General features: G+C 39.9%; 1 protein-coding gene across 4 annotated transcripts in view; it reads right to left on the reverse strand.

Annotated features, from left to right (window-relative positions):
• celsr3 (cadherin, EGF LAG seven-pass G-type receptor 3) overlaps positions 1–26,998 on the reverse strand; it is a 218,832-nt gene that overhangs the window by 149,732 nt on the left and 42,102 nt on the right. For all 4 annotated transcript variants that reach the window (XM_062054455.1, XM_062054456.1, XM_062054454.1 and 1 more), the window contains exon 3: positions 20,983–21,271. In XM_062054455.1, the coding sequence (XP_061910439.1) occupies positions 20,983–21,271 (289 nt within the window). The remainder of the gene's footprint in view (positions 1–20,982; positions 21,272–26,998) is intronic.

Genomic DNA, 26,998 nt, shown 5'->3' on the forward strand with positions numbered 1-26,998 from the left:
TTAAACAGGACAATACTGCCATCTACTGGATAGCCTCCAGAACACTGAAATTCAAGTATTTATTTTATTTATATGTATAATAAATAAAATAAAATAAAAAAAAATATATATATATATATATACATATATAGAATTCACTGAAAGTCAAGTATTTCATACATATATATATATAATATATATATATATATATGAAATACTTGAGTTGGTGAATTCTAGCTTAAATATATTCCCCTCTTAACCACGCCCCAAGAACAAGAATAGACTGTCGAGTTTCAGATGAAAGTTCTCTTTTTCTGGCCATTTTGAGCGTTTAATTGACCCCACAAATGTGATGCTCCAGAAACTCAATCTGCTCAAAGGAAGGTCCGTTTTGTAGCTTTTGTAACGAGCTAAACTGTTTTCAGATGTGTGAACATGATTGCACAAGGGTTTTCTAATCATCAATTAGCCTTCTGAGCCAATGAGCAAACACATTGTACCATTAGAACTAGGGATGTCCGATAATGGCTTTTTGCCGATATCCGATATTACGATATTGTCCAACTCTTTAATTACCTATACCGATATCAACCGATACCGATATCAACCGATATATGCAGTCGTGGAATTAACACATTATTATGCCTAATTTGGACAACCAGGTATGGTGAAGATAAGGTACTTTTTAAAAAAATTAGTAAAATAAGATAAATAAATTAAAAACATTTTCTTGAATAAAAAAGAAAGTACAACAATATAAAAACAGTTACATATAAACTAGTAATGAATGAAAATGAGTAAAATTAACTGTTAAAGGTTAGTACTATTAGTGGAGCAGCAGCACGCACAATCATGTGTGCTTACGGACTGTATCCCTTGCAGACTGTATTGATATATACTGATATATAATGTAGGAACCAGAATATTAATAACAGAAAGAAACAACCCTTTTGTGTGAATGAGTGTAAATGGGGGAGGGAGGTTTTTTGGGTTGGTGCACTAATTGTAAGTGTATCTTGTGTTTTTTATGTTGATTTAATAAAAAAACAAAAAAAAACAAAAAAAACAAAAAACGATACCGATGATAAAAAAAAACGATACCGATAATTTCCGATATTACATTTTAACGCATATATCGGCCGATAATATCGGCAGGCCGATATCATCGGACATCTCTAATTAGAACACTGGAGTGATAGTTGCTGGAAATGGGCCTCTATACATCTATGTAGATATTGCACCAAAAACCAGACATTTGCAGCTAGAATAGTCATTTACCACATTAGCAATGTATGGAGTGTATTTCTTTAAAGTTAAGACTTGTTTCAAGTTATCTTCATTGAAAATAAGGACATTTCAATGTGACCCCAAACTTTTGAACGGTAGTGTACATGCACACAAAGGCCACATGGCTTCCTCACAAATATTATGCCTGCAAATACAAACAAGACACACACAAGCCGAAGGTTTTTATTGATCTACACAACAATTCAGTACACTAACTCAAATTAGGCAGAACGCTTTTTGCTATTTTCTACCTGAACTCTGTTATTTTCTACAAGCAACTATCCATCAAATGACCAATACCTGTACTACGTCATACTACTTTTACCAGAACCATTGCAATATTACACTCCAAAAGCACTACAATAGCCGCTTTTCCACCTTTTCTCATTTACCCAGGATTGTGCAAGACTGTGCCACACATTACCAGGAATTGTGTAAACATTTCTGGAAAAGCTCATGACAGAAGAGGCTAATGATTCATTAACTCTGTGGTGACATCATAAGTGGTGCTTAGAGAATGATTGACATTTAGTGAAGCAACAACCAGCTATTGGCGGTACTCCAACAGAAATGCAAGTCCCATCATAGTGGAAGAATACATTGGGTAATGAGGTAATGGAATTCAGCTTGTACAAGGAAAATGTAGTAGGTATAAGGCAGACCTGGGCAAATTAAGGCCTGGGGGTCGCATGCGGCCTGTTAAGCTTTTTAATTAGGTCCGCCGGACTTTCCCAAATAATTATTTTAGATCTTTAAGATGGAAAGTGTAGCTGCCATTATGATGTGCAGTGATGTTTTCTAATGACCGTAAGTCTTCAACTATACTAAGTATTTACATGGTTGGAATCTGCGCTTTTGCATGATATAATAGTTACTATGGTAATCTAATTAGTTACTATGGCCATCTAATTAGTTACTATGGCCATCTAATTATTTACTATGTTCATCTAATTAGTTACTATGGTCATCTAATTAGTTACTATGGCCATCTAATTCGTTACTATGGTCATCTAATTAGTTACTATGGTCATCTAATTAGTTACTATGGCCATCTAATTCGTTACTATGGCCATCTAATTATTTACTATGTTCATCTAATTAGTTACTATGGTCATCTAATTAGTTACTATGGTCATCTAATTAGTTACTATGGCCATCTAATTCGTTACTATGGCCATCTAATTATTTACTATGTTAATCTAATTAGTTACTATGGCCATCTAATTAGTTACTATTAGGGATGTCCGATAATATCGGCCTGCCGATATTATCGGCCGATAAATGCGTTAAAATGTAATATCGGAAATTATCTGTATCGTTTTTTTTATTATCTGTATCGTTTTGTTTTTTTTGTTGTTTTTTTTGTTTTTTTATTAAATCAACATAAAAAACACAAGATACACTTACAATTAGTGCACCAACCCAAAAAACCTCCCTCCCCCCATTTCTTTCTGTTATCAATATTCTGCTTCCTACATTATATATCAATATATATCAATACAGTCTGCAAGGGATACAGTCCGTAAGCACACATGATTGTGCGTGCTGCTGGTCCACTAATAGTACTAACCTTTAACAGTTAATTTTACTCATTTTCATTAATTACTAGTTTCTATGTAACTGTTTTTATATTGTTTTACTTTCTTTTTTATTCAAGAAAATGTTTTTAATTTAGTTATCTTATTTTATTTATTTTTTTTAAAAAGTACCTTATCTTCACCATACATGGTTGTCCAAATTAGGCATAATAATGTGTTAATTCCACGACTGCATATATCGGTTGATATCGGTATCGGTTGATATCGGTATCGGTAATTAAAGAGTTGGACAATATCGGAATATCGGATATCGGCAAAAATCCATTATCGGACATCCCTAGTTACTATGTTAATCTAATTAGTTACTATGGTCATCTAATTAGTTACTATCATACTTGCCAACCTTGAGACCTCCAATATCGGGAGGTGGGGGGTAGGGGGTGGGGGGGTGCTTGGTCGGGGGTGGGGGGCGTGGTTATTTACAGCTAGAATTCACCAACTCGAGTATTTCATATATATTTCATATATATATATATATATATATATATATATATATATATATATATATATATATATATATATATATATATATATATATATATATATATATATATGAAATACTTGACTTTCAGGGAATTCTAGCTATATATATATATATATATATATATATATATACATGTATATATATATATATATATATATATATATTTATTTATTTTATTTACATAAAAGAAATACTTGAATTTCAGTGTTCCGGTGGCTATCCATTAGATGGCAGTATTGTCCTGTTTAACTTCTCCGTTCATGATGAGTATATCATTTCGGCCACCGTGTTCAATGGAGAAGTCTGTTCTACATATTTACAGGCAACATACACCTTCCCCTTCGAACTGTCCTGGATGAACTGAAATTCTTGTTTCCATTCGTTTGAATTCGTTAGGCAAGCTGTTTATATTGCGTGAGAACAGGCTGTCCCCACTCAGTCTCAGGTCCGCATTGAGCTGGAGGGGGCGTGGCCTCCAGCTCCGGCTGAATACCGGGAGTTTGTCGGGAGAAAATCTCTGCCGGGAGGTTGTCGGGAGAGGCGCTGAATACCGGGATTCTCCCGCTAAAAACGGGAGGGTTGGCAAGTATGGTTACTATGGTCATCTAATTAGTTACTATGGTCATCTAATTAATTACTATGGTCATCTAAGTCAGTGGTCCCCAACCTTTTTGTAGCTGGGGACCGGTCAACGCTTGAAAATTTGTCCCACGGACCGTGAAGGGGGTGGATTTTTTTTATTTTTTTTATTTATTCATTTATTTTTCCCATAAAGAAATACAATCATGTGTGCTTACGGACTGTATCCCTGCAGACTGTATTGATATATATTGATATATAATGTATATATTGTGTTTTTTATGTTGATTTAATTAAAAAAAAAAAAAAATTATTATTTATTTTATTTTTTTTAATTTCTTGCGCGACCCGGTACCAATCGGTCCGCGGCCCGGTGGTTGGGAACCACTGATCTAAGTCACAGCAGCTCAGACGAGGCACCAAGCAGTGTGGGTGGGGAGCGTTTCCACAGAGTGTTTCCAGAGCGGCCAGCCTGAAATGCGGGTGTCAGGGACAGACGCGGAAGGAGATTTTTACAACAAAGTTCTAAAGCTTCGTGATATATCAGATTGTAGGTGGGTTTTTTTGCGTACATATTTCGCTGCATTTGTTGCATTTTTGTTGCGTTTTTGCTTGATTGTAAAATATGTCTATCAAGACGGGGTGTGACGTTCATATGTTGTCAATATTCAGTGTTTTATCGTCCATAGTTAATATTGTAAATCCCATAAAAATGTCGAATTCCATCCCGTTTTTTAAGGCGGTCTGTCATAACGTTTTTAGCATTCAATCAGACATTATTGTGAGGTTGCTTCAAAGTTGGGCTCTCCTGGGATATCCATTTCCTAGTAATGGTCTTTTTACAAGCCACCAGTAGGATATTCATTAAGTGTTTATTAGGGATGTCCGATAATGGCTTTTTGCCGATATCCGATATTCCGATATTGTCCAACTCTTTAATTACCGTTACCGATATCAACCGATACCGATATCAACCGATATATACAGTCGTGGAATTAACACATGATTATGCCTAATTTGGACAACCAGGTATGGTGAAGATAAGGTCCTTTTTAAAAATAATAATAAAATAAAATAAGATCAATAAATTAAAAACATGTTCTTGAATAAAAAAGAAAGTAAAACAATATAAAAACAGTTACATATAAACTAGTAATTCTTGAAAATGAGTCAAATTAACTGTTAAAGGTTAGTACTATTAGTGGACCAGCAGCACGCAAAATCATGTGTGCTTACGGACTGTATCCCTTGCAGACTGTATTGATATATATTGATATATAATGTAGGAAGCAGAATATTAATAACAGAAAGAAACAACCCTTTTGTGTGAATGAGTGTAAATGGGGGAGGGAGGTCTTTTGGGTTGGTGCACTAATTGTAAGTGTATCTTGTGTTTTTTATGTTGATTTAATAAAAAGAAAAAATAATAATAATAATAATTTTAAAAAAACATACAGATAATTTCCGATATTACATTTTTTTAGCGCATTTATCGACATCTCTGGTATTTATGATACTCTAACGTCCAAAATACACGAATGAAAGAAAATTCAGCAAAAATATGTACATTTTGAGACATTTATGAATCGGGATTTCCGATTATGGCTTTTTGCCGATATCCAATATTCCGATATTGTCCAACTATTTAATTACCGATACCGATATCAACCGATACTGATATATACAGACGTGGAATTAACACATTATTATGCCTAATTTGGACAACCAGGTATGGTGAAGATAAGGTCCTTTTTAAAAATAATAATAAAATAAAATAAGATAAATAAATTAAAAACATGTTCTTGAATAAAAAAGAAAGTAAAACAATATAAAAACAGTTACATAGAAACTAGTAATTAATGAAAATGAGTAAAATTAACTGTTAAAGGTTAGTACTATTAGTGGAGCAGCAGCATGCACAATGATGTGTGCTTACGGACTGTATCTCTTGCAGACTGTATTGATATATATTGATATATAATGTAGGAAGCAGAATATTAATAACAGAAAGAAACAACCCTTTTGTGTGAATGAGTGTAAATGGGGGAGGGAGGTTTTTTGGGTTGGTGCACTAATTGTAAGTGTATCTTGTGTTTTTTATGTTGATTTAATAAAAAAATAAAATAAAAAAAAATAAACCGATACCGATAATTTCCGATATTACATTTTAAAGCATTTATCGGACATCTCTAATAATAATAATAATGCAAGTAACCATTTAAAAGAGAATAAACTTTAATTTCTCATTACTGTAGAATTGTTTATCGTTGTACTGTAATTGGAAGGTAAATGACTGTTATCCCAAATGAATAAACAAACATAACAATTAAATGAAATAAGATGGAAAATAAATAATAATAATGAAGTAAAAATGAAGGCTCAACAATTCTGATTGGCAAACATGTCTGCCACTCAAATGCTGGTTAACGGCGGAGAAGATAAATCTCCACCTTTTGTGCTTACGTTATCGCACTAATTAAAACCTCAGTGTCGATTCGATGTCAAATAATGGAGCAGCCCTAGTAGGTGTAATATATAACACTTTATTAGTACAGTAACGCCTTCAATTACTGCATTACAGCAACGACTCATTTTGTTTTTCATCTGCAAGTGAAGTTAACTTTTTGGTACTAATAAAGTGTGACAATATTCTAATTGTGTCGCCCACTCATTCGTACTGTCGACGATACACAAAAAAGTTGACATGAAGAAACTTTGCACCTCTGCCTGACTCTCTTTTTTTTACCTCCATTGCCTATTGCTCCTTCCTCCCTCGTCTTACCTTCCTGTTCATCATCATCCCTTCTTCCTCCTGCATGCTTTATGTATACACGCCCTCCCTTCATTCATGCAGATGTTTTATTCATCAAAGCCAGCATATTCTTCAACCACCCCTCGGCATCTTAGTTTGCTCCGCCTTGCCTCCCACCACCTAATGCCCCCCCCAACCTCCTCCTCCACAACACATGGTACATCCCTGGAGGCCAATATACTCCCAGCAGCATCCCTCCATCTTCCCTCTTGTCTTCCCTCTGTAGGTCTTGCTCCCTTTTAAAGCCTTTTCTCTCCTCTACAGCGCCTAAAGAAATGCATAATGAGCCCCAAATCTCCCAATTTGCTTAATCCGCGACTTTTTCCGCATGCATAAACTAGCTGTTCTGTCATCAATTAATGTTAGGCAGTTAATCGCTGTATCCTGAACGGCACTTCCCAATTGCAGAGTTCTCCTGCTTGCTAGTAGCTGTTGCATGAAAAACTAAAACACAGGAAATCCTGTAATTGTACTATTTTACAGCGACACTGATCACAGCTTTTATCTACAATTTAGCTGTCGGTTGGCCTTTCAAAAGCTAATTGGAAATGATTAAATAATACATTGAAGATTATTTAGCAGCAAACAAGCAGCTGAAAAAAGTATGCAAGGCTACATGCTACACTCATATGGAAACGGGGTAACAGAACAAATACCCAGAACCCCTTGCAGCACTAACTCTTCCGGGACGCTACAATATACACCCCCCGCTACCTCTTACCCCCCACCTCCCAACTCCGCCCACCTCAACCTCCTCATGCTCTCTCAGCATGTCCCAAATTCCAAGCTGCTGTTTTGAGGCATGTTAAAAAAAATAATGCACTTTGTGACTTCAATAATAAATATGGCAGTGCCATGTTGGCATTTTTTTTCCATAACTTGAGTTGATTTATTTTGGAAATATCTTGTTTACAAACCCCGTTTCCATATGAGTTGGGAAATTGTGTTAGATGTAAATATAAACAGAATACAATGATTTGCGAATCCTTTTCAACCCATATTCAGTTGAATATGCTACAAAGACAACATATTTGATGTTCAAACTGATAAACTTTTTTTTTTTTTTTTTTGCAAATAATCATTAACTTTAGAATTTGATGCCAGCAACACGTGACAAAGAAGTTGGGAAAGGTGGCAATAAATACTGATAAAGTTGAGGAATGCTCATCAAACACTTATTTGGAACATCCCACAGGTGAACAGGCAAATTGGGAACAGGTGGGTGCCATGATTGGGTGTAAAAGTAGATTCCATAAAATGCTCAGTCATTCACAAACAAGGATGGGGCGAGGGTCACCACTTTGTCAACAAATGCGTGAGCAAATTGTTGAACAGTTTAAGAAAACCCTTTCTCAACCAGCTATTGCAAGGAATTTAGGGATTTCACCATCTACGCTCCGTAATATCATCAAAGGGTTCAGAGAATCTGGAGAAATCACTGCACGTAAGCAGCTAAGCCTGTGACCTTCCATCCCTCAGGCTGCACTGCATCAACAAGCGACATCAGTGTGTAAAGGATATCACCACATGGGCTCAGGAACACTTCAGAAACCCACTGTCAGTAACTACAGTTGGTCGCTACATCTGTAAGTGCGAGTTAAAACTCTCCTATGCAAGGCGAAAACCGTTTATCAACAACACCCAGAAACGCCGTCGGCTTCGCTGGGCCTGAGCTCATCTAAGATGGACTGATACAAAGTGGAAAAGTGTTCTGTGGTCTGACGAGTCCACATTTCAAATTGTTTTTGGAAACTGTGGCCGTCGTGTCCTCCGGACCAAAGAGGAAAAGAACCACTTGGATTGTTATAGGCGCAAAGTTGAAAAGCCAGCATCTGTGATGGTATGGGGGTGTATTAGTGCCCAAGAAATGGGTAACTTACACATCTGTGAAGGCGCCATTAATGCTGAAAGGTACATACAGGTTTTGGAGCAACATATGTTGCCATCCAAGCAACGTTACCATGGACGCCCCTGCTTATTTCAGCAAGACAATGCCAAGCCACGTGTTACATCAACGTGGCTTCATAGTAAAAGAGTGCGGGTACTAGACTGGCCTGCCTGTAGTCCAGACCTGTCTCCCATTGAAAATGTGTGAAGCCTAAAATAGCACAAGGAAGACCCCCGGACTGTTGAACAACTTAAGCTGTACATCAAGCAAGAATGGGAAAGAATTCCACCTGAGAAGCTTCAAAAATGTGTCTCCTCAGTTCCCAAACCTTTACTGAGTGTTGTTAAAAGGAAAGGCCATGTAACACAGTGGTGAACATGCCCTTTCCCAACTACTTTGGCACGTGTTGCAGCCATGAAATTCTAAGTTAATTATTATTTGCAAAAAAAAATAAAGTTTATGAGTTTGAACATCAAATATGTTGTCTTTGTAGCATATTCAACTGAATATGGGTTGAAAAGGATTTGCAAATCATTGTATTCCGTTTATATTTACATCCAACACAATTTCCCAACTCATATGGAAACGGGGTTTGTACATTGTTTAATGCATCCAGCGGGGCATCACAACAAAATTAGGCATAATAATGTGTTAATTCCACGACTGTATATATCGGTATCGGTTGATATCGGTATCGGTAATTAAGAGTTGGACCATATCGGAATATCGGATATCGGCAAAAAAGCCATTATCGGACATCTCGATTTAAAACAATGTTGGATCGATATCCATCTTCCGGAAGGCACACATGCCGAGCACAGATCGATGTAGTTAAATCTAAGGAATATACTGTAAATTGATATATCGATTAATCGTCACACCCCAAGCAAAAAACAATCATCCCAATATTTTTTAACAGCCAACAGCACAAGTATGTCACTTTTCTGAACTGGTATGATTTTTTTCCCTCCGTCTCCACCAACTGTATTACATTTCTCACTTTAACATCCATAGCTAATCTGATCTTCTCCTTTACCGCATTTCCTCGCCCGTCTCTTTAAGCTTTGTCTCAGCTCGGCTCTGTACGAAATAAAACCTGCAGCATAACCGTCGAGAGATTTCATTTTCGTGTCCCTTCCACCCTCCTGTTTCGTGTTCTCACTAACTCAATCGAGACTGCCTCTCATCTCCTCTTTCCGTCTCCCCGCTCTGCCTTGGAGGGGCATTTACCTTATTAAAGCGTCCCGCATTGAGTGTCTAAGCGGACAATTACTGGGAGACGTATCGGCTCTCACGACATCGACGCCACTGCACGCTGAACACACTGCAAAAAGTCAGTGTTCAAAAGCAAGAAAAAACTCAACAAAAATGAGGGGTATTTTATTTGACCCAAGCAAAATGATCTGCCAATAGAACAAGAAAATGTGGCTTGTCAAGACTTTCCAAAACAAGTAAAATTAAAGCTGCAAGCAGCGTTGGTCGGGTCCGCATTTTGGCAGGTGCTAGTCCTAGGTGTCCCAATACTTCTGTCCAGTGGTAGTCCTGAGTGAGACCTACATAGAGGTATTTGTTTCATGTCTCTAAGACGTTCCTACCGGAAGTTACAAGCAGTTTTGTCTGAGTTTTCCTCTGAGGAGCAGTTTTTTCTCTGTTTTTTTCAAAAATTGTGTAGAGCACAATTTTGAGTTTTGGGGTTCGGTTTTTTTTTAGATGGCAATTTCCACCAGTCCCGATTTTGGTGAGTTTTGAAGTATTTTAAGGGGGTCAAATTACAGCTCAAAGAGGCAAAAATTTGTGTTTTTAGTACATTTTTGTCTTAAATGGGAAATTGCCAACTTCCTGTTGGTTTTCGCCCGAGAATGTGTCATTATGAGTTGTAGGTCTAAGTGAGGTCTAAGGTTTTTGTTTCATGTCTCTACGACCTTCCTAGTGGGAGTTACAGGCAGTTTGTTTTTGTTTTTTCCTAGGGGGCGCTAGAGCGCAATTTAGATTTTTGGGGTTTGGTTTTTTGACTAAAGTGTGCTGGACCACTTTTTGTATGTGTGTAAAAAATTTGGTGAGTTTGGAAGCATGTTAAGGGGGGCAAAGTAGTGCGCAAAGCTGCGGAAGAATAATAATAATAAAGAATAATAATAATAATAATAAAACCTTACAATTTCAATAGGGTCCTTTCGTCCCATTGCAAAAGGACTCCCTTTGGGATTCCTTTGACAATGGTCCTGTGCGGACCCTAATTAGCTAACCTCAATGAACCCAAAAATACCTTAAAATAAGTATATTCTCAATAATAACAAGTGCACATTTCTTGGTGTAAAAAAAGAGACCTTTTTGCTCAATATGTTGAAAAATATTCTTAAATGAAGTAAACGCTAGTGCCATTATCTTGACATAATGATATGCGCTCGGCATTACATTTCTTGAAACCAGCAAACTTATACTAAAAACTAATTTATTGTTCTTAATGGAAAGGCAACAAGTTTCCTAGCCACTCAAGCAAATCCTATTGTCTAAAAATGCATTTTTCCATGGATAACATGACATCATCGCGCCAAGTGTGTGCTCTTTCAGTCAATCAGTGCGCATATATACAGCCCGGCCCCCGGCCAACATTTTTTTAATTGTAATTTTGAGGAATTTATCTGAATGTGCATGAACTATTTCTGTTTGAAATTGTTTGAAATGTCAAATGTTTAAATATTAACTGTCAGTTTACTGTACTGTGCCAACTGTACTACTATATGAGTACGTGTTTTCTATTGTTTCATTGAAAATATGTCATGTCTGTGTTCATGTTTTTGTTTGGCCATGTGCTGTTTTGTTTTTTGGACACTTCCTTAGTTCCTGGTTTCACTTCCTGGTTTTGTTTTGTTTTGTTTCCATGGTTACTCATTAGTTTCACCTGTTCCACGTTTGGACTCACACACACCTGTCTCACGTTTTCACATTGTCATGTCACGCACCGGTTCACAGTTAGTCACGCACCTGTTTTCACTTATCATGTCACTATATAGGCTTTTCTGTTTCTGTTGTTCGTCCTGGCGACATCACACATTCATGCCATGTCCACAGTTCCTTGTCACGTTAGTTCTTGTTGCATTTCTTGTCACGTAAGTTTTTGTTTAAATGTTCATAGTTCTCCGCCATTGTGCGCGCCTTTTGTTTTTTCCTAGTGAAGTTTTTTTTACCTCCGCTGTGAGCGCCTTTTGTTTGTACCCTTTTGTTTGTACTTTGTAGTTTATAGTTATAATTAAACTATGTCTTTACCTGCACGCCACGTCCGTTCCATTTCTTTTGCACCACGGGAGAGCAAACCACGCCAAAGACCGAGTATTGACAGATGTCGCCAGCACGAGAGCTCTCCCGCAAAAAAATGGGACAATTTTGACGAGGTAACGTGGGAGGTCCTGCGCGCCATGGAAGCCGAGACACTCCGCCATTCCCCCATGGAGCGCAAGGATCTCATGTGGGGTCCGACCGGCAAACTGGTGCCGATCAGCTCCCTTTGGTCCGAGGATGGCGCTGCGTCACCGCAGTCCCGGAAGCGCCGCTCCCAACGAAGGACGTCAGGGAGGGCTTCCACAAGCATTGGAAAGGACGCATCGTTCCCGCAAGCTCCTCCCCCTCCGGGCGGAAACGAGCTGCAGCCAGCCCGGCTTCCCCAGGACGACGTCACGCCGCTGCCAGTGGGTGACGTCATGGATTTTTTTCCCCTGAACTCTTTTTCTTGTCAGCCACATCCAACCAAAGACTCTAAATCCATGATTAAATATTACCAAGACATGTTTTTAGAAATCAGATCCTGTCAATCACAGTCACCCAAATTCCATGCCCCGCCCCCCAGGACTCATGCCACGCCTAAGTCAGAAATTTTTTTTTCACCCACAAAAGCCCAGGTGGGGGGGAAAGAAAGACTTTTTGGACAGTTTGGAAGGGAGGATTCTGCCCCCCTCCTGACCACCCTCCACCCACCCAAAGAAACGATTCCAGACCGCAGGGCGCGCGTCTGGTATCCGCTCCTTGAGGGGGGGGCTAGGGCTGGGAATTGTTCAGGTGGGGCGGGTCAGCTTCGTCACGCCAAGCCACAGCCACCAGCACGACCCCCACCACCTGTCTTTCGACCTGCCAAGCCACAGCCACCAGCACGACCCCCACCACCTGTCTTTCGACCTGCCAAGCCACAGCCACCAGCACGACCCCCACCACCAGTCTTTCGTCACGCCAAGCCACAGCCACCAGCACGACCACCACCACCAGTTTTTCGACCATGCCAAGATCCACCTGCTCCACGCCCAGCTCCACGCCAAGCGCCGCCAGTACCTGCTCCACGCCAAGTGCCGCCAGTGGCTGCCCCACGCCGCCAAGTGCCGCCAGTGGCTGCCCCACGCCGCCAAGTGCCGCCCGTGGCTTCCCCACGCCGCCAAGTGCCGCCCGTGGCTTCCCCACGCCGCCAAGTGCCGCCCGTGGCTTCCCCACGCCGCCAAGTGCCGCCCGTGGCTGCCCCACGCCGCCAAGTGCCGCCCGTGGCTGCCCCACGCCGCCAAGTGCCGCCCGTGGCTGCCCCACGCCGCCAAGTGCCACCCGTGGCTGCCCCACGCCGCCAAGTGCCGCCCGTGGCTGCCCCACGCCAAGACCAAAGCCAAGACCAAGACCCGCCAAGTGACCAAGACCAAGAACCGCCAAGTGACCAAGAACCGCCAAGTGACCAAGACCCACCAAGTGACCAAGACCAAGAACCGCCAAGTGACCAAGAACCGCCAAGTGACCTAGACCAAGACCCGCCAAGTGACCAAGACCAAGACCCTCGCCAAGACCCAGACCCTCGCCAAGACCAAGACCCAGACCCTCGCCAAGACCAAGACCCACGCCAAGACCAAGACCCACGCCAAGACCAAGACCAACCACGCCAAGTCCAAGTCCAAGACCAACCACGCCAAGACCAAGACCAAGACCCACGCTGCCAGGACCATGACCCACGCTGCCAAGACCAAGACCGCCAAGGCCAAGACCACCCACGCCAAGACAAAGACCCCCCACGCCAAGCTTCGCCGCCTGACGCACCACGCCAAGCTTCGCCGCCTGACGCACCACGCCAAGCTTCGCCGCCTGCCACGACAACGCGCCCACCTCCTCGTCGGCCAAGGATGTGGCCATTCCATGGGCGTCCGCCACGCCAGGTGCGCCGACCTCCTCGTCTGCCACGAATGTGGCCATTCCCAGGTCGCCCACCTCGTCAGGTTCAGCGGCGGTCTACCCGCCGTCGCCACCTGACTCTGCCCCGGTGGATTCGGGGACACCTGGTCTGGCGACCCACCGCCATGTCCCCCTCCCCCCCTCCCATGACTCTTGATCCTGTTTTTTGTTTTTGGCCATCTGGGATCTGTCCGTAAGGGGGGGGTTCTGTCATGTCTGTGTTCATGTTTTTGTTTGGCCATGTGCTGTTTTGTTTTTTGGACACTTCCTTAGTTCCTGGTTTCACTTCCTGGTTTTGTTTTGTTTTGTTTCCATGGTTACTCATTAGTTTCACCTGTTCCACGTTTGGACTCACACACACCTGTCTCACGTTTTCACATTGTCATGTCACGCACCGGTTCACAGTTAGTCACGCACCTGTTTTCACTTATCATGTCACTATATAGGCTTTTCTGTTTCTGTTGTTCGTCCTGGCGACATCACACATTCATGCCATGTCCACAGTTCCTTGTCACGTTAGTTCTTGTTGCATTTCTTGTCACGTAAGTTTTTGTTTAAATGTTCATAGTTCTCCGCCATTGTGCGCGCCTTTTGTTTTTTCCTAGTGAAGTTTTTTTTACCTCCGCTGTGAGCGCCTTTTGTTTGTACCCTTTTGTTTGTACTTTGTAGTTTATAGTTATAATTAAACTATGTCTTTACCTGCACGCCACGTCCGTTCCATTTCTTTTGCACCACGGGAGAGCAAACCACGCCAAAGACCGAGTATTGACAAAATAAAACAGCAAAGTCCATTTGGCCGTCATCTGTTTTAATTATGAGACACAATTGTGTCAAAATCATGATTTATTTTTTTTCATGCTTGAAATAAGAAATTATTACTTAAAAAAAAGTAGTTTTATACTTGTGAGTGTTGATGACACAGCTTTGCAACAGTTGATATTCTAGTTTCAAGCATGTTTTACTCAATATAGGTCATCAAATCTCAGCAACAAGCTGTAATATCTTACTGAGATCATTTAGGACCAAAACCCTTAAAGGCCTACTGAAAGCCACTACTAGCGACCACGCAGTCTGATAGTTTATATATCAATGATGAAATCTTAACATTGCAACACAATTAACTTATAAAGTGCAATTTTAAATTTCCCGCTAAACTTCCGGTTGAAAACGTCTATGTATGATGACGTATGCGCGTGACGTCAATCGTTGAAACGGAAGTATTGGGACACATTGTATCCAATACAAAAAGCTCGGTTTTCATCGCAAAATTCCACAGTATTCTGGACATCTGTGTTGGTGAATCTTTTGCAATTTGTTCAATGAACAATGGAGACTGCAAAGAAGAAAGTTGTAGGTGGGATCGGTGTATTAGCGGCTGGCTGCAGCAACACAACCAGGAGGACTTTGACTTGGATAGCAGACGCGCTATCCGACGCTAGCTGCCGACCGCATCTATGATCGGGTGAAGTCCGTCGTTGCTCCGTCGATCGCTGGAACGCAGGTGAGCACGGGTGTTGATGAGCAGATGAAGGCTGGCGTAGGTGGATAGCTAATGTTTTTAGCATAGCTCTGTGAGGTCCCGTTGCTAAGTTAGCTTCAATGGCGTCGTTAGCAACAGCATTGTTAAGCTCCGCCAGGTTGGAAAGCATTAACCGTGTATTTACAGGTCCATGGTTTAATAGTATTGTTGATCTTCTGTCTATCCTTCCAGTCTGGGGTTTATTTCCTTTGTTTCTATCTGCCGTTAAGCCCGATGCTATCACATTAGCTCCGTAGCTAAAGTGCTTCGCCGCTGTATTGTCGTGGAGATAAAAGTCACTGTGAATGTCCATTTCGCGTTGTCGACTCTCATTTTCAAGAGGATATAGTATCCGAGGTGGTTTAAAATACAAATCCGTGATCCACAATAGAAAAAGGAGAGTGTAGAATCCAATGAGCCAGCTTGTACCTAAGTTACGGTCAGAGCGAAAAAAGATGCGTCCTGCACTGCACTCTAGTCCTTCACTCTCACGTTCCTCATCCACAAATCTTTCATCCTCGCTCAAATTAATGGGGTAATCGTCGCTTTCTCAATCCGAATCGCTCTCGCTGCTGGTGTAAACAATGGGGAAATGTGAGGAGCCTTTCAACCTGTGACGTCACGCTACTTCCGGTACAGGCAAGGCTTTTTTTTATCAGCGACCAAAAGTTGCAAACTTTATCGTCGATGTTCTCTACTAAATCCTTTCAGCAAAAATATGGCAATATCGCGAAATGATCAAGTATGACACATAGAATGGATCTGCCATCCCCGTTTAAATAAAAAAAATTCATTTCAGTAGGCCTTTAAAACAAGTAAAAGACTAACATAAAATTTGTTTAGTGAGAAGAATTATCTTATCAGACAGAAAATAAGCAAATATCACCCTTATTTGAGATATTTCATCTTACTTAGATTTCAGTTTTTGCAGTGCACCTTCACACACATCCCAAAGTGGTGCATGCTGGAGGTTCGGAGTGTTCACTTTCGCTGAGTTCAGCAGAAACATGCGATCAATACATTTAAAACAGGCTCAGTGCCTGAGCTAAAAAAAATAAAAAAAAATAAAATAAAAAGTGAACTGAAAGTCCAGAGGCATAAAGGATTAAAAAAAAGGGTTTTCTGGTAGTGAGAATGGTTGTGTGAATAAATGAGTAAGCACGCTGGTCTGGAGATTTCAGTGTAGCACAATCAATTGCCCCGTTTGTTCGTGCTCCGCCTCTTTGCCCCCAGGCTTTGACAAAAGACAGACACACACACACACACACACACACACACACACACACACACACACACACACACACACACACACACACACACACACACACACACACACAAACCACCCAGAAGCCAGTGGATTTCCTTCGCTCCAATCGAGGACATCACTCATCCCATTTCCCCTGCAGTGCCCACCCCATATAACATCCTCTGTAAATGTATCCTTCCCCACTCTACTTTTGATCCCTTTTGTGTTCGCTCGCCCTCGTATCGCTCTATTTTTACACCTCCGCGCTGGCAACAGCCAGGGTCACGGGCTGCCCCACTTTTGGAAAAAAAAGGGGCTTCAAACAGCCATTGTCGAGTCCATCTTGAGGGATTCTATAGTCTCAAAAGATAAGGAAAAGGTATTCTTCCAGAATGTCCATCTCAAACCTAAATTTAGATTGCTTCCCTGAGGTGCTCTGCATTTTTTTTATTTTTTATTTTATTTTATTTTTTAAATTTTTTTTTTATTTATTTATTTTTTTTTTTTAAATGCAAAGCACCTCAGGGAAGCAATCTAAATTTCGTTGGACCTGTACCTGTACATGCACAATGACAATAAAGATCATTCATTCATTCATATGGATGGAGCCTTTACTAGGGGTGTAACGGTACACAAAAATTTCGGTTCGGTTTAGAGGTCCCGGTTCGGTTAATTTTCGGTACAGTAAGAAAACAACTAAATATACAATTTTTGGTTATTTATTTACCAAATTTGTAAACAATGGCTTTATCCTTTTAACATTGGGAACACTATAATAATTCTGCCCACGTTAATCATCAATAAAATGCCAAAACTTTTCTTCTACATATAAAATGTGCAACATTAAACAGTTTCAAGTCAGTTATTACAGCATTTGGGAAGCCTGTAGTTGATTTTTATTATGTAAATGTTATATTTTTATCAACATGTGATAGCAGGGACCCTGCCATTCACAACTAGGCTGCTCCATTACTAATGATTAATGTAACTAGAGCTGAAAAAATAGTACAATAGCAATAGGAGAGACTATTCATCCCTGAACACCATGGAGTTCATGTAGGCTTAATGCATACTTGCCAACCCTCCCGGATTTTCCGGGAGACTCCCGGAATTCAGCGCCTCTCCCGAAAACCTCCCGGAAGAAATTTTCTCCCGGAATTCAGCCGGAGCTGGAGGCCACGACCCCTCCAGCTCCATGCGGACCTGAGTGGGGACAGCGGCGACAGCCTGTTTTCGCGTCCGCTTTCCCACGATATAAACAGCGTGCCTGCCCAATCACGTTATAACTGTAGAATGATCGAGGGCGAGTTCTTGGTTTCTTATGTGGGTTTATTGTTAGGCAGTTTCATTAACGTCCTCCCAGCGCGGTAACAACACACAACAACAGCAGTCACGTTTTCGTCTACCGTAAAGCAGTTCGTCTGCCGTAAACATCAATGTTGTGACACTCTTAAACAGGACAATACTGCCATCTATTGGATAGCCTCCGGAACACTGAAATTCAAGTATTTATTTTATTTATATGTACAATAAAATTAAAATAAAAAAATATATATATAGCTAGAATTCACTGAAAGTCAAGTATTTCATATATATATATATATATATATATATATATATATATATATATATATATATATATATATATATATATATATATATATATATATATATACATGAAATATATATGAAATACTCAGTTGGTGAATTCTAGCTGTAAATATACTCATCACCTCTTAACCACGCCCCCAACCACGCCCCCCAAATCTGTACTCATATAGTAGTACAGTTGTTACTAGTGAGAATATACTTATTTTAAGGTATTTTTGGGTTCATTGAGGTTAGCTAATTAGGGACCGAATGTCCCTTTGGGACAGAGGACCCTATTGTATTTGTAAGGTTTTATTATTATTATACCGCCGCCTCTTTGAGCTGTAATTTGACCCCCTTAACATGCTTCAAAACTCACCATATTTGACACACATCAGGACTTGCGAAAATTGCGATCTAATCAAAAAACCTAGCCCCAAAACTCAAAATTGCGCTCTAGCGCCCCCTAGGAAGAAAACACAGACAAAACTGTAACTTCCAGTAGGAATGTCGTAGAGACATGAAACAAAAAACTCTATGTAGGTCTCACTTAGACCTAGATTTCATTCACTGAAAACCCCCAGCAAAAATCAACAGGAAGTTTGCAATTCCCCCTTCAAAACAAAAGTTTTGTAAAAACAGTCACCTTTGCCCTCTTGGAGCTATAATTTGACCCCCTTAACATGCTTCAAAACTCACCAAACTGGACACACACATCAGGACTGGCAAAAATTGCGATCTAATAAAAAAACCCAACCCCAAAACTCAAAATTGCACTCTAGCGCCCCCTTGGAAGAAAACACAGACAAAACTGCTCCCAGGAAGAAAACACAGACAAAACTGCCTGTAACTTCCAGTAGAAATGTCAGAGACATGAAACAAAAACCTCTATGTAGGTTTCACTTAGACCTAAATTTTATACACTGACAACGCCCAGCAAAAATCAACAGGAAGTTTGCAATTCCCCCTTCAAAACAAAAGTTTTGTAAAAACCGGTCACCTTTTTTCAAACAATATCTCCTCTGAGCGCGTTTGTCGTGTCGGCTTCAAACTAGCACAGGAGAGAGATTGAACCCTTCTGATTAAAAGTTGACCAAAGAGTTTTAATTACTGCTCCGGTTTGGATTTTATGAGCCCTCAAAGTCGGTCCCGTCCATCGCTGCTTGCAGCTTTAATTTTACCTGTTTTGGAAAGTCTCGACAAGCCAAATTTTCTTGTTCTATTGGAAGATAATTTTGCTTAGTTCAAGTAAAATACCCCTAATTTTTGTATTTTTTTTTCTTGTTTTTGAACACTGACTTTTTGTAGTGCACGCTGGAAATTACTGAGAGCGGCCTATTCTTTCACAAATGTTTGTAGAAACCGTCTCCATGCCTAAGTGCTTGATTTTATACACCGGGCCAAGTGATTTGGGCACCTAATTCTCATCATTTGGATGGGTGGCCAAATACTTTTGGCAATATAGTGTATGTGCTCCAATCACTCTATCACAAAAAAAATAAGAGTTGTAGATATTATTGGAAACTCAAGACAGCCATGACTAGGGATGATGCTCGAACCCGGTTTTCCTGGTTGTTCGATAAGAAAAGAACCGAGTCCTCTGACTCGAATCCCTTTTTGAGAACCGGTACCCGTTATCGAGACCATTATAGTAAAGAAAAAGAGTTGGTTCTTTATTCGAATCCCTGAGAACGAATCCCAAATGATTTTGATTGATTGTAGACTCTTACTGACACCTTGTGGCGATATGAAAATACTACGCGTCATTAGTCTGGCCACTTCCGGGTTGGCGAGTCAGTTCAGTTCATGAGACAATTGAGAAGTAGACAAGTTGTGTTAGCTCCTACAAGCCTTGGAAAAGAAAAGTCTGTAAGTAAACTGTTTAACTTGTTTATGTAACTCAATATTAAGGTGGAAAGTGGTTACATTTAAAACTAAGATGTTTATTGAAAAACGATTTTTGTGCACTGTTTCAATGGGTGATTTGAGGACTTAAAGTCGTATATTTCTACCATCGAAATAGTTTCAACACTCAGAAGTATTTGTTTGATGATAGTACTGTATATTTGTGTGAAGATAATATTTACATATTGTGTATTAAATTTGAGTATGTTAATTGAATCACATAGCTTATACATTTGTCATTGTGTGTATTTCAGTTTGAAAAAAATTAAAATAACAGTCCAGTGCAAGACAAAAGTAAAGATAGGAAAAGACAATGTATTGTATTCTGTTTTTATATGTTTAAATGGATCTTAAGGTCTGCAATAAAGATTGATGATGATGACAAAGCAAGATCAACAACAATAAAGAGCCTAAATGGATTAATCTGCTTTGGAACTTTATTAGACGTCTTGGATTGTTTGTTAGCTGTCTGCCTGTGTGTGTAGTTAGTATGTTCCAATAGCAGCAGAAGTGCACTTTTTGGAGAGCTGTATTATTTTCAGTTTTGTGCCCAAGGGACTGAAAATCCCACTTAATATACTTTGGGTAACAACAGTCAATATTTATTAATTAAATTTTTTTAGGAGGGTAACAGTCAATTTTTTTTTTTATTTTATTTTATCTTTTTTTCTTATAAAAAAAAAGTGAGCTTTTGTTAAACCAAATATTGTGTTTTTTTCCATATACAACAACCTGTCTGGATTCGATAAGAGAATCGATAAGGAATCGGTTCGATAAGAGAATTCGATAATAGGCTCGAACTCGATAATTTCTTATCAAACATTATCCCTACCCATGACATTATGTTCTTTACAAGTGTATGTAAACTTTTGACCACGACTGTATGTGTTTACATCACCACTCACCAGTGTAGTCCTCCCGGCAGATACACGTGTACCCTCCCTCTTTCCGGGCGCACACCCCTCCGTTGAGGCACGGGTTGGAGTAGCAAAGGTTGATCTCCGTCTCGCAGTAGTCGCCAGTGAAGCCCACCGGGCAGCGGCAACGCAGGCCGGCGATGGGGTGGATGGGCCGGAACAGGATGGAGGGCGAGGAGATGAAGGGGGCGGAGCTATTGAAGCGCAGCACCGAGATGCACTTCATGTAGTTCTGGCACGGCTCGCGTAGACACACGTTGTCGTCGAATGGGAGGACCTGAGAGGACAGGGGGAGGGAATACGCCGTTAGTAACGTAAAATACGACAAATATCGATAGTTAAACGTTTTAATGATACTTGCTGCAGTGCAACAGTTTGGAAAATGAATAATACTCGACCAATATCAGCGGTCAAATTTTAAAACACCATTATTAAATATTTGTATGCTTAGATGGTTGATGAAGAGCGATTTTTAAATAAACACGCTTTTATTCCATGGCCTTTAAAGGCCTACTGAAAGCCACTACTACCGACCACGCAGTCTGATAGTTTATATATCAATGATGAAATCTTAACATTGCAACACATGCCAATACGGCCGGGTTAACTTATAAAGTGCAATTTTAAATTTCCCGCGAAATATCCTGCTGAAAACGTCTCTGTATGATGACGTTTGCGCGTGACGTCACGGATTGTAGCGGACATTTTGGGACAGCATTGTGGCCAGCTATTAAGTCGTCTGTTTTCATCGCAAAATTCCACAGTATTCTGGACATCTGTGTTGGTGAATCTTTTGCAATTTGTTTAATGAACAATGGAGACAGCAAAGAAGAAAGCTGTAGGTGGGAAGTGGTGTATTAGCGGCCGGCTGCAGCAACACAAACACGTAGCCGGTGTTTCATTGTTTACATTCCGGAAATATGACAGTCAAGCTTTACCACTGGCCTGTGGAGAACTGGGACAACAGAGACTCTTACCAGGAGGACTTTGAGTTGGATACGCAGACGCGGTACCGTGAGTACGCAGCTGCGGCTTCCAAACATTTGATCGCTTGCCCATACGTGCGTGCCGCTATGTGCATGTCAGGTACGTAACTTTGGGGACTTTGGGGAAATATAAGGGCTGTATGAACTTTGCGGAGGTGAACGGTACTTTGGGCTGTGGGATTGAGTGTGTTGTGCGGGTGTTTGATTTGTATTGGCGGGTTATATGGACGGGAGGGGGGAGGTGTTTGTTATGCGGGATTAATTTGTGGCATATTAAATATAAGCCTGGTTGTGTTGTGGCTAATAGAGTATATATATGTCTTGTGTTTATTTACTGTTTTAGTCATTCCCAGCTGAATATCAGGTCCCACCCGCCTCTCACAGCATCTTCCCTATCTGAATCGCTTCCACTGCCCTCTAATCCTTCACTCTCACTTTCCTCATCCACAAATCTTTCATCCTCGCTCAAATTAATGGGGTAATCGTCGCTTTCTCGGTCCGAATCGCTCTCGCTGCTGGTGGCCATGATTGTAAACAATGTGCAGATGTGAGGAGCTCCACAACCTGTGACGTCACGCTACTTCCGGTACAGGCAAGGCTTTTTTTATCAGCGACCAAAACTTGCAAACTTTATCGTCGATGTTCTCTACTAAATCCTTTCAGCAAAAATATGGCAATATCTCGAAATGATCAAGTATGACACATAGAATGGACATGCTATCCCCGTTTAAATAAGAAAATCTCATTTCAGTAGGCCTTTAACACTCTGTGATCTCCATCCTGCTATGGCGTCCCATAATGCACCTGCTGTGAACCTGTTTCTAAGTTTTATTTTTTTTAATTTTTTTTATTATGCTCTGTTTGTGTTGTGTTTGCTCGTTTTTCTTGTGTTATCTTTTAACCTGCCTATTGTACAGCACTTTGGCTACCCCTGTGGTAAATTTTAAATGTGCTTTATCAATAAAGTTGATTTGATTTGATTTGATTAACTGTTTTTTTTAAATCAAATTGTACTAGACCAGGGGTGTCAAAGTCATTTCAGCTCAGGGGCCGCATGGAGGAAAATCTGTGCACACGCGGCCCAGACTATTCAAATCGTGGCATTAAAACTAAAAAAATAAAGACAACTTCAGATTGTTTTCTTTGTCTTACTTTGGCCAAAAATAGAACAAATACATTCTGAAAATATATACAATAAAAATATAGAAAAAAATACAGGCAGCAGTCAAGTTTAGATCCATGAAGGAAAGAAGAAAGTGAATGAATGTTTATACCTGAATATTATTTTTTATTGTTTTTATGAATCAACTAACGTTTATGACAACCTTTTTCCAAAACTAGGGATGTCCGATAATGGCTTTTTGCCGATATCCGATATTCCGATATTGTCCAACTCTTTAATTACCGATACCAACCGATACTGATATATACAGTCGTGGAATTAACACATTATTATGCCTAATTTGGACAACCAGGTATGGTGAAGATAAGGTCCTTTTTTTAAAAATTAAAAAAATAAAATAAGATAAATAAATTAAAAACATTTTCTTGAATAAAAAAGAAAGTAGAAGATTAAGATTAAAGATTAAAGTACCAATGATTGTCACACACACACTAGATGTGGTGAAATTTGTCCTCTGCATTTGACCCATCCCCTTGGGGAGCAGTGAGCAGCAGCGGCGCCGCGCCCGGGAATCACTTTTGGTGATTTAACCCCCAACTCCAACCCTTGATGCTGAGTGCCAAGCAGGGAGGTAATGGCTCCCATTTTTATAGTCTTTGGTATGACTCGGCTGGGATTTGAACTCCAACCTACCGATCTCAGGGCGGAACAATATAAAAACAGTTACATAGAAACTAGTAATTAACGAAAATGAGTAAAATTAACTGTTAAAGGTTAGTACTATTAGTGGACCAGCAGCACGCACAATCATGTGTGCTTACGGACTGTATCCCTTGCAGACTGTATTGATATATATTGATATATAATGTAGGAACCAGAATATTAATAACAGAAAGAAACAACCCTTTTGTGTGAATGAGTGTAAATGGGGGTGGGAGGTTTTTTGGGTTGGTGCACTAATTGTAAGTGTATCTTGTGTTTTTTATGTGGATTTAATTTTAAAAAAAAAGAAAAAAAAGAAACGATACTGATAATAAAAAAACCGATACAGATAATTCCGATATTACATTTTAAAGCATTCATCGACATCTCTATCCAAAACACAATATAGAATGTGAGATATAACAGGATAATGCATAGATTTATCATTTGTTTTCAAAACGGTCACAAAAAAGTGGGACCCTGAAAAATTTACTGTGGGACCCCATTCTTATGACTTGATGGGGTCCCTTGGACCCCATTGTGAAAATTCCTAGCACCAATACTGAGATGGAGTATCGGTGCGTGCAAAACAGCAGCAGGCGGCAAATATCATCCCGGGGGCCATAGATAATTAATTCGGATCTGGCCCGCGGGCCGTGACTTTGACACATACTGTAGGTACTAGACAATACTTGGCCAACAAGTACACTAAAGTATATTCCCTGTGATTAGTTGTTGTTTCTGTCGTGTTCCTCTATTTTTAGACACAGGTTGCTACGTTACTATTAACCGGGTCAATATAGACACATAACACATACCTGCCCCAAATATGTCAGAATATCAAGATTGTAAATATGAAAATGATACAAATATCTTTATAGTATTGATATGTTGGCATCAACCCACCCATTCACCTACTGGTATTAAGCAGTTTCAAATTCAATCAGACTATGATTCATATCTGATTAGAGTTTTTGTGGTGACATCATCATGACATCATTACTTGTGGTTATCCAGCAGAAAAAACAGATAATATTCAAACAATAACTGTTAACGCTGACAAAAGTTACACATTTCTAGTCACAAATGAGCTGCACATCCCAGTTTAAATTAGAGATGTCCGATAATATCGGACTGCCGATATTATCGGCCGATAAATGCTTTAAAATGTAACATTGGAAATTATCGGTATCGGTTTCAAAAAGTAAAATGTATGACTTTTTCAAATGCCGCTGTGTACACGGACGTAGGGAGAAGTACAGAGCGACAATAAACCTTAAAGGTACTGCCTTTGCGTGCCGGCCCAATCACATAATATTTACAGCTTTTTACACAGACAAGTGAATGCAATGCATACTTGGTCAACAGCCATACAGGTCACACTGAGGGTGGACGTATAAACAACTTTAACACTGTTACAAATATGCGCCACACTGTGAACCCACACCAAACAAGAATGACAAACACATTTCGGGAGAACATCCGCACCGTAACACAACATAAACACAACAGCACAAATACCCAGAACCCCTTGCAGCACTAACTCTTCCGGGACGCTACAATATACACACCCTGCTTCCCCTTACCCCCCCCCCCCCACCTCAAACCCGCCCCTCCCCCAAACCCGCCCACCTCAACCTCCTCATGCTCTCTCAGGGAGAGCATGTCCCAAATTACAAGCTGCTGTTTTGAGGCATGTTAAAAAAAAATAATGCACTTTGTGACTTCAATAATAAATATGGCAGTGCCATGTTGGCATTTTTTTCCATAACTTGAGTTGATTTATTTTGAAAAAACCTTGTTACATTGTTTAATGCATCCAGCGGGGCATCACAACAAAATTAGGCATAAAAAAGTGTTAATTCCACGACTGTATATATCGGTATCGGTTGATATCGGAATCGGTAATTAAGAGTTGGACAATATCGGAATATCGGATATCGGCAAAAAAGCCATTATCGGACGTCTCTAGTTATGACAGACCACCTCATAAAACCGGAATGGAATTTTACAGTTTTTTACTGTATGAGACACCAAAAATGTACATTAAAATAAAGAAAGTGGGATTTACAATATTAACTATGAACAATAAAAGACTGAATATTAACAACATATGAACATCGCTCCTCTTTTTACTTCTCAGACCAGCTCCTCGATAGTTGTGTATCTTTTACAATCAAGCAAAACACAACAAAAATGTAACAAACAGCAAAATATGAATGCAAAGGGTAATACACACCTACAATATGATATATAATCACGTATAAATCTGCTTCCCCGTCTTTTTCTGACACACGCTTTTGGGGCTAGCTGCTCTGAAAACAAATATGCGCCACACTGTGAGCCCACACCAAACAAGAATGACAAACACATTTCGGGAGAACATCCGCACCGTAACACAACATAAACACAACAGAACAAATACCCAGAACCCCTTGCAGCACTAACTCTTCCGGGACGCTACAATATACACCCCCCGCTACTCCCTACCCCCCCACCACCTCAACCTCCTCATGCTCTCTCAGGGAGAGCATGTCCCAAATTACAAGCTGCTGTTTTGAGGCATGTTAAAAAAAATAATGCACTTTGTGACTTCAATAATAAATATGGCAGTGCCATGTTGGCATTTTGTTCCATAACTTGAGTTGATTTATTTTGAAAAAACCTTGTTACATTGTTTAATGCAGGGGTCACCAACGCGGTGCCCGCGGGCACCAGGTCGCCCGTAAGGACCAGATGAGTAGCCCGCTGGCCTGTTCTAAAAATAGCTCAAATAGCAGCACTTACCAGTGAGCTGCCTCTATTTTTTTAAATTGTATTTATTTACTAGCAAGCTGGTCTCGCTTTGCCCGACATTTTTAATTCTAAGAGAGACAAAACTCAAATAGAATTTGAAAATCCAAGAAAATATTTTAAAGACTTGGTCTTCACTTGTTTAAATAAATTCATTTATTTTTTTACTTTGCTTCTTATAACTTTCAGAAAGACAATTTTAGAGAAAAAATACAACCTTAAAAATGATTTTAGGATTTTTAAACACATATACCTTTTTACCTTTTAAATTCCTTCCTCTTCTTTCCTGACAATTTAAATCAATGTTCAAGTAAATTATTTCTTTTTATTGTAAAGAATAATAAATACATTTTAATTTAATTCTTCATTTTAGCTTCTGTTTTTTCGACGAAGAATATTT

The sequence above is a fragment of the Entelurus aequoreus genome, linkage group LG07 (assembly GCF_033978785.1).
Source record: "Entelurus aequoreus isolate RoL-2023_Sb linkage group LG07, RoL_Eaeq_v1.1, whole genome shotgun sequence".
Classification (NCBI taxonomy): Eukaryota; Metazoa; Chordata; class Actinopteri; order Syngnathiformes; family Syngnathidae; genus Entelurus; species Entelurus aequoreus.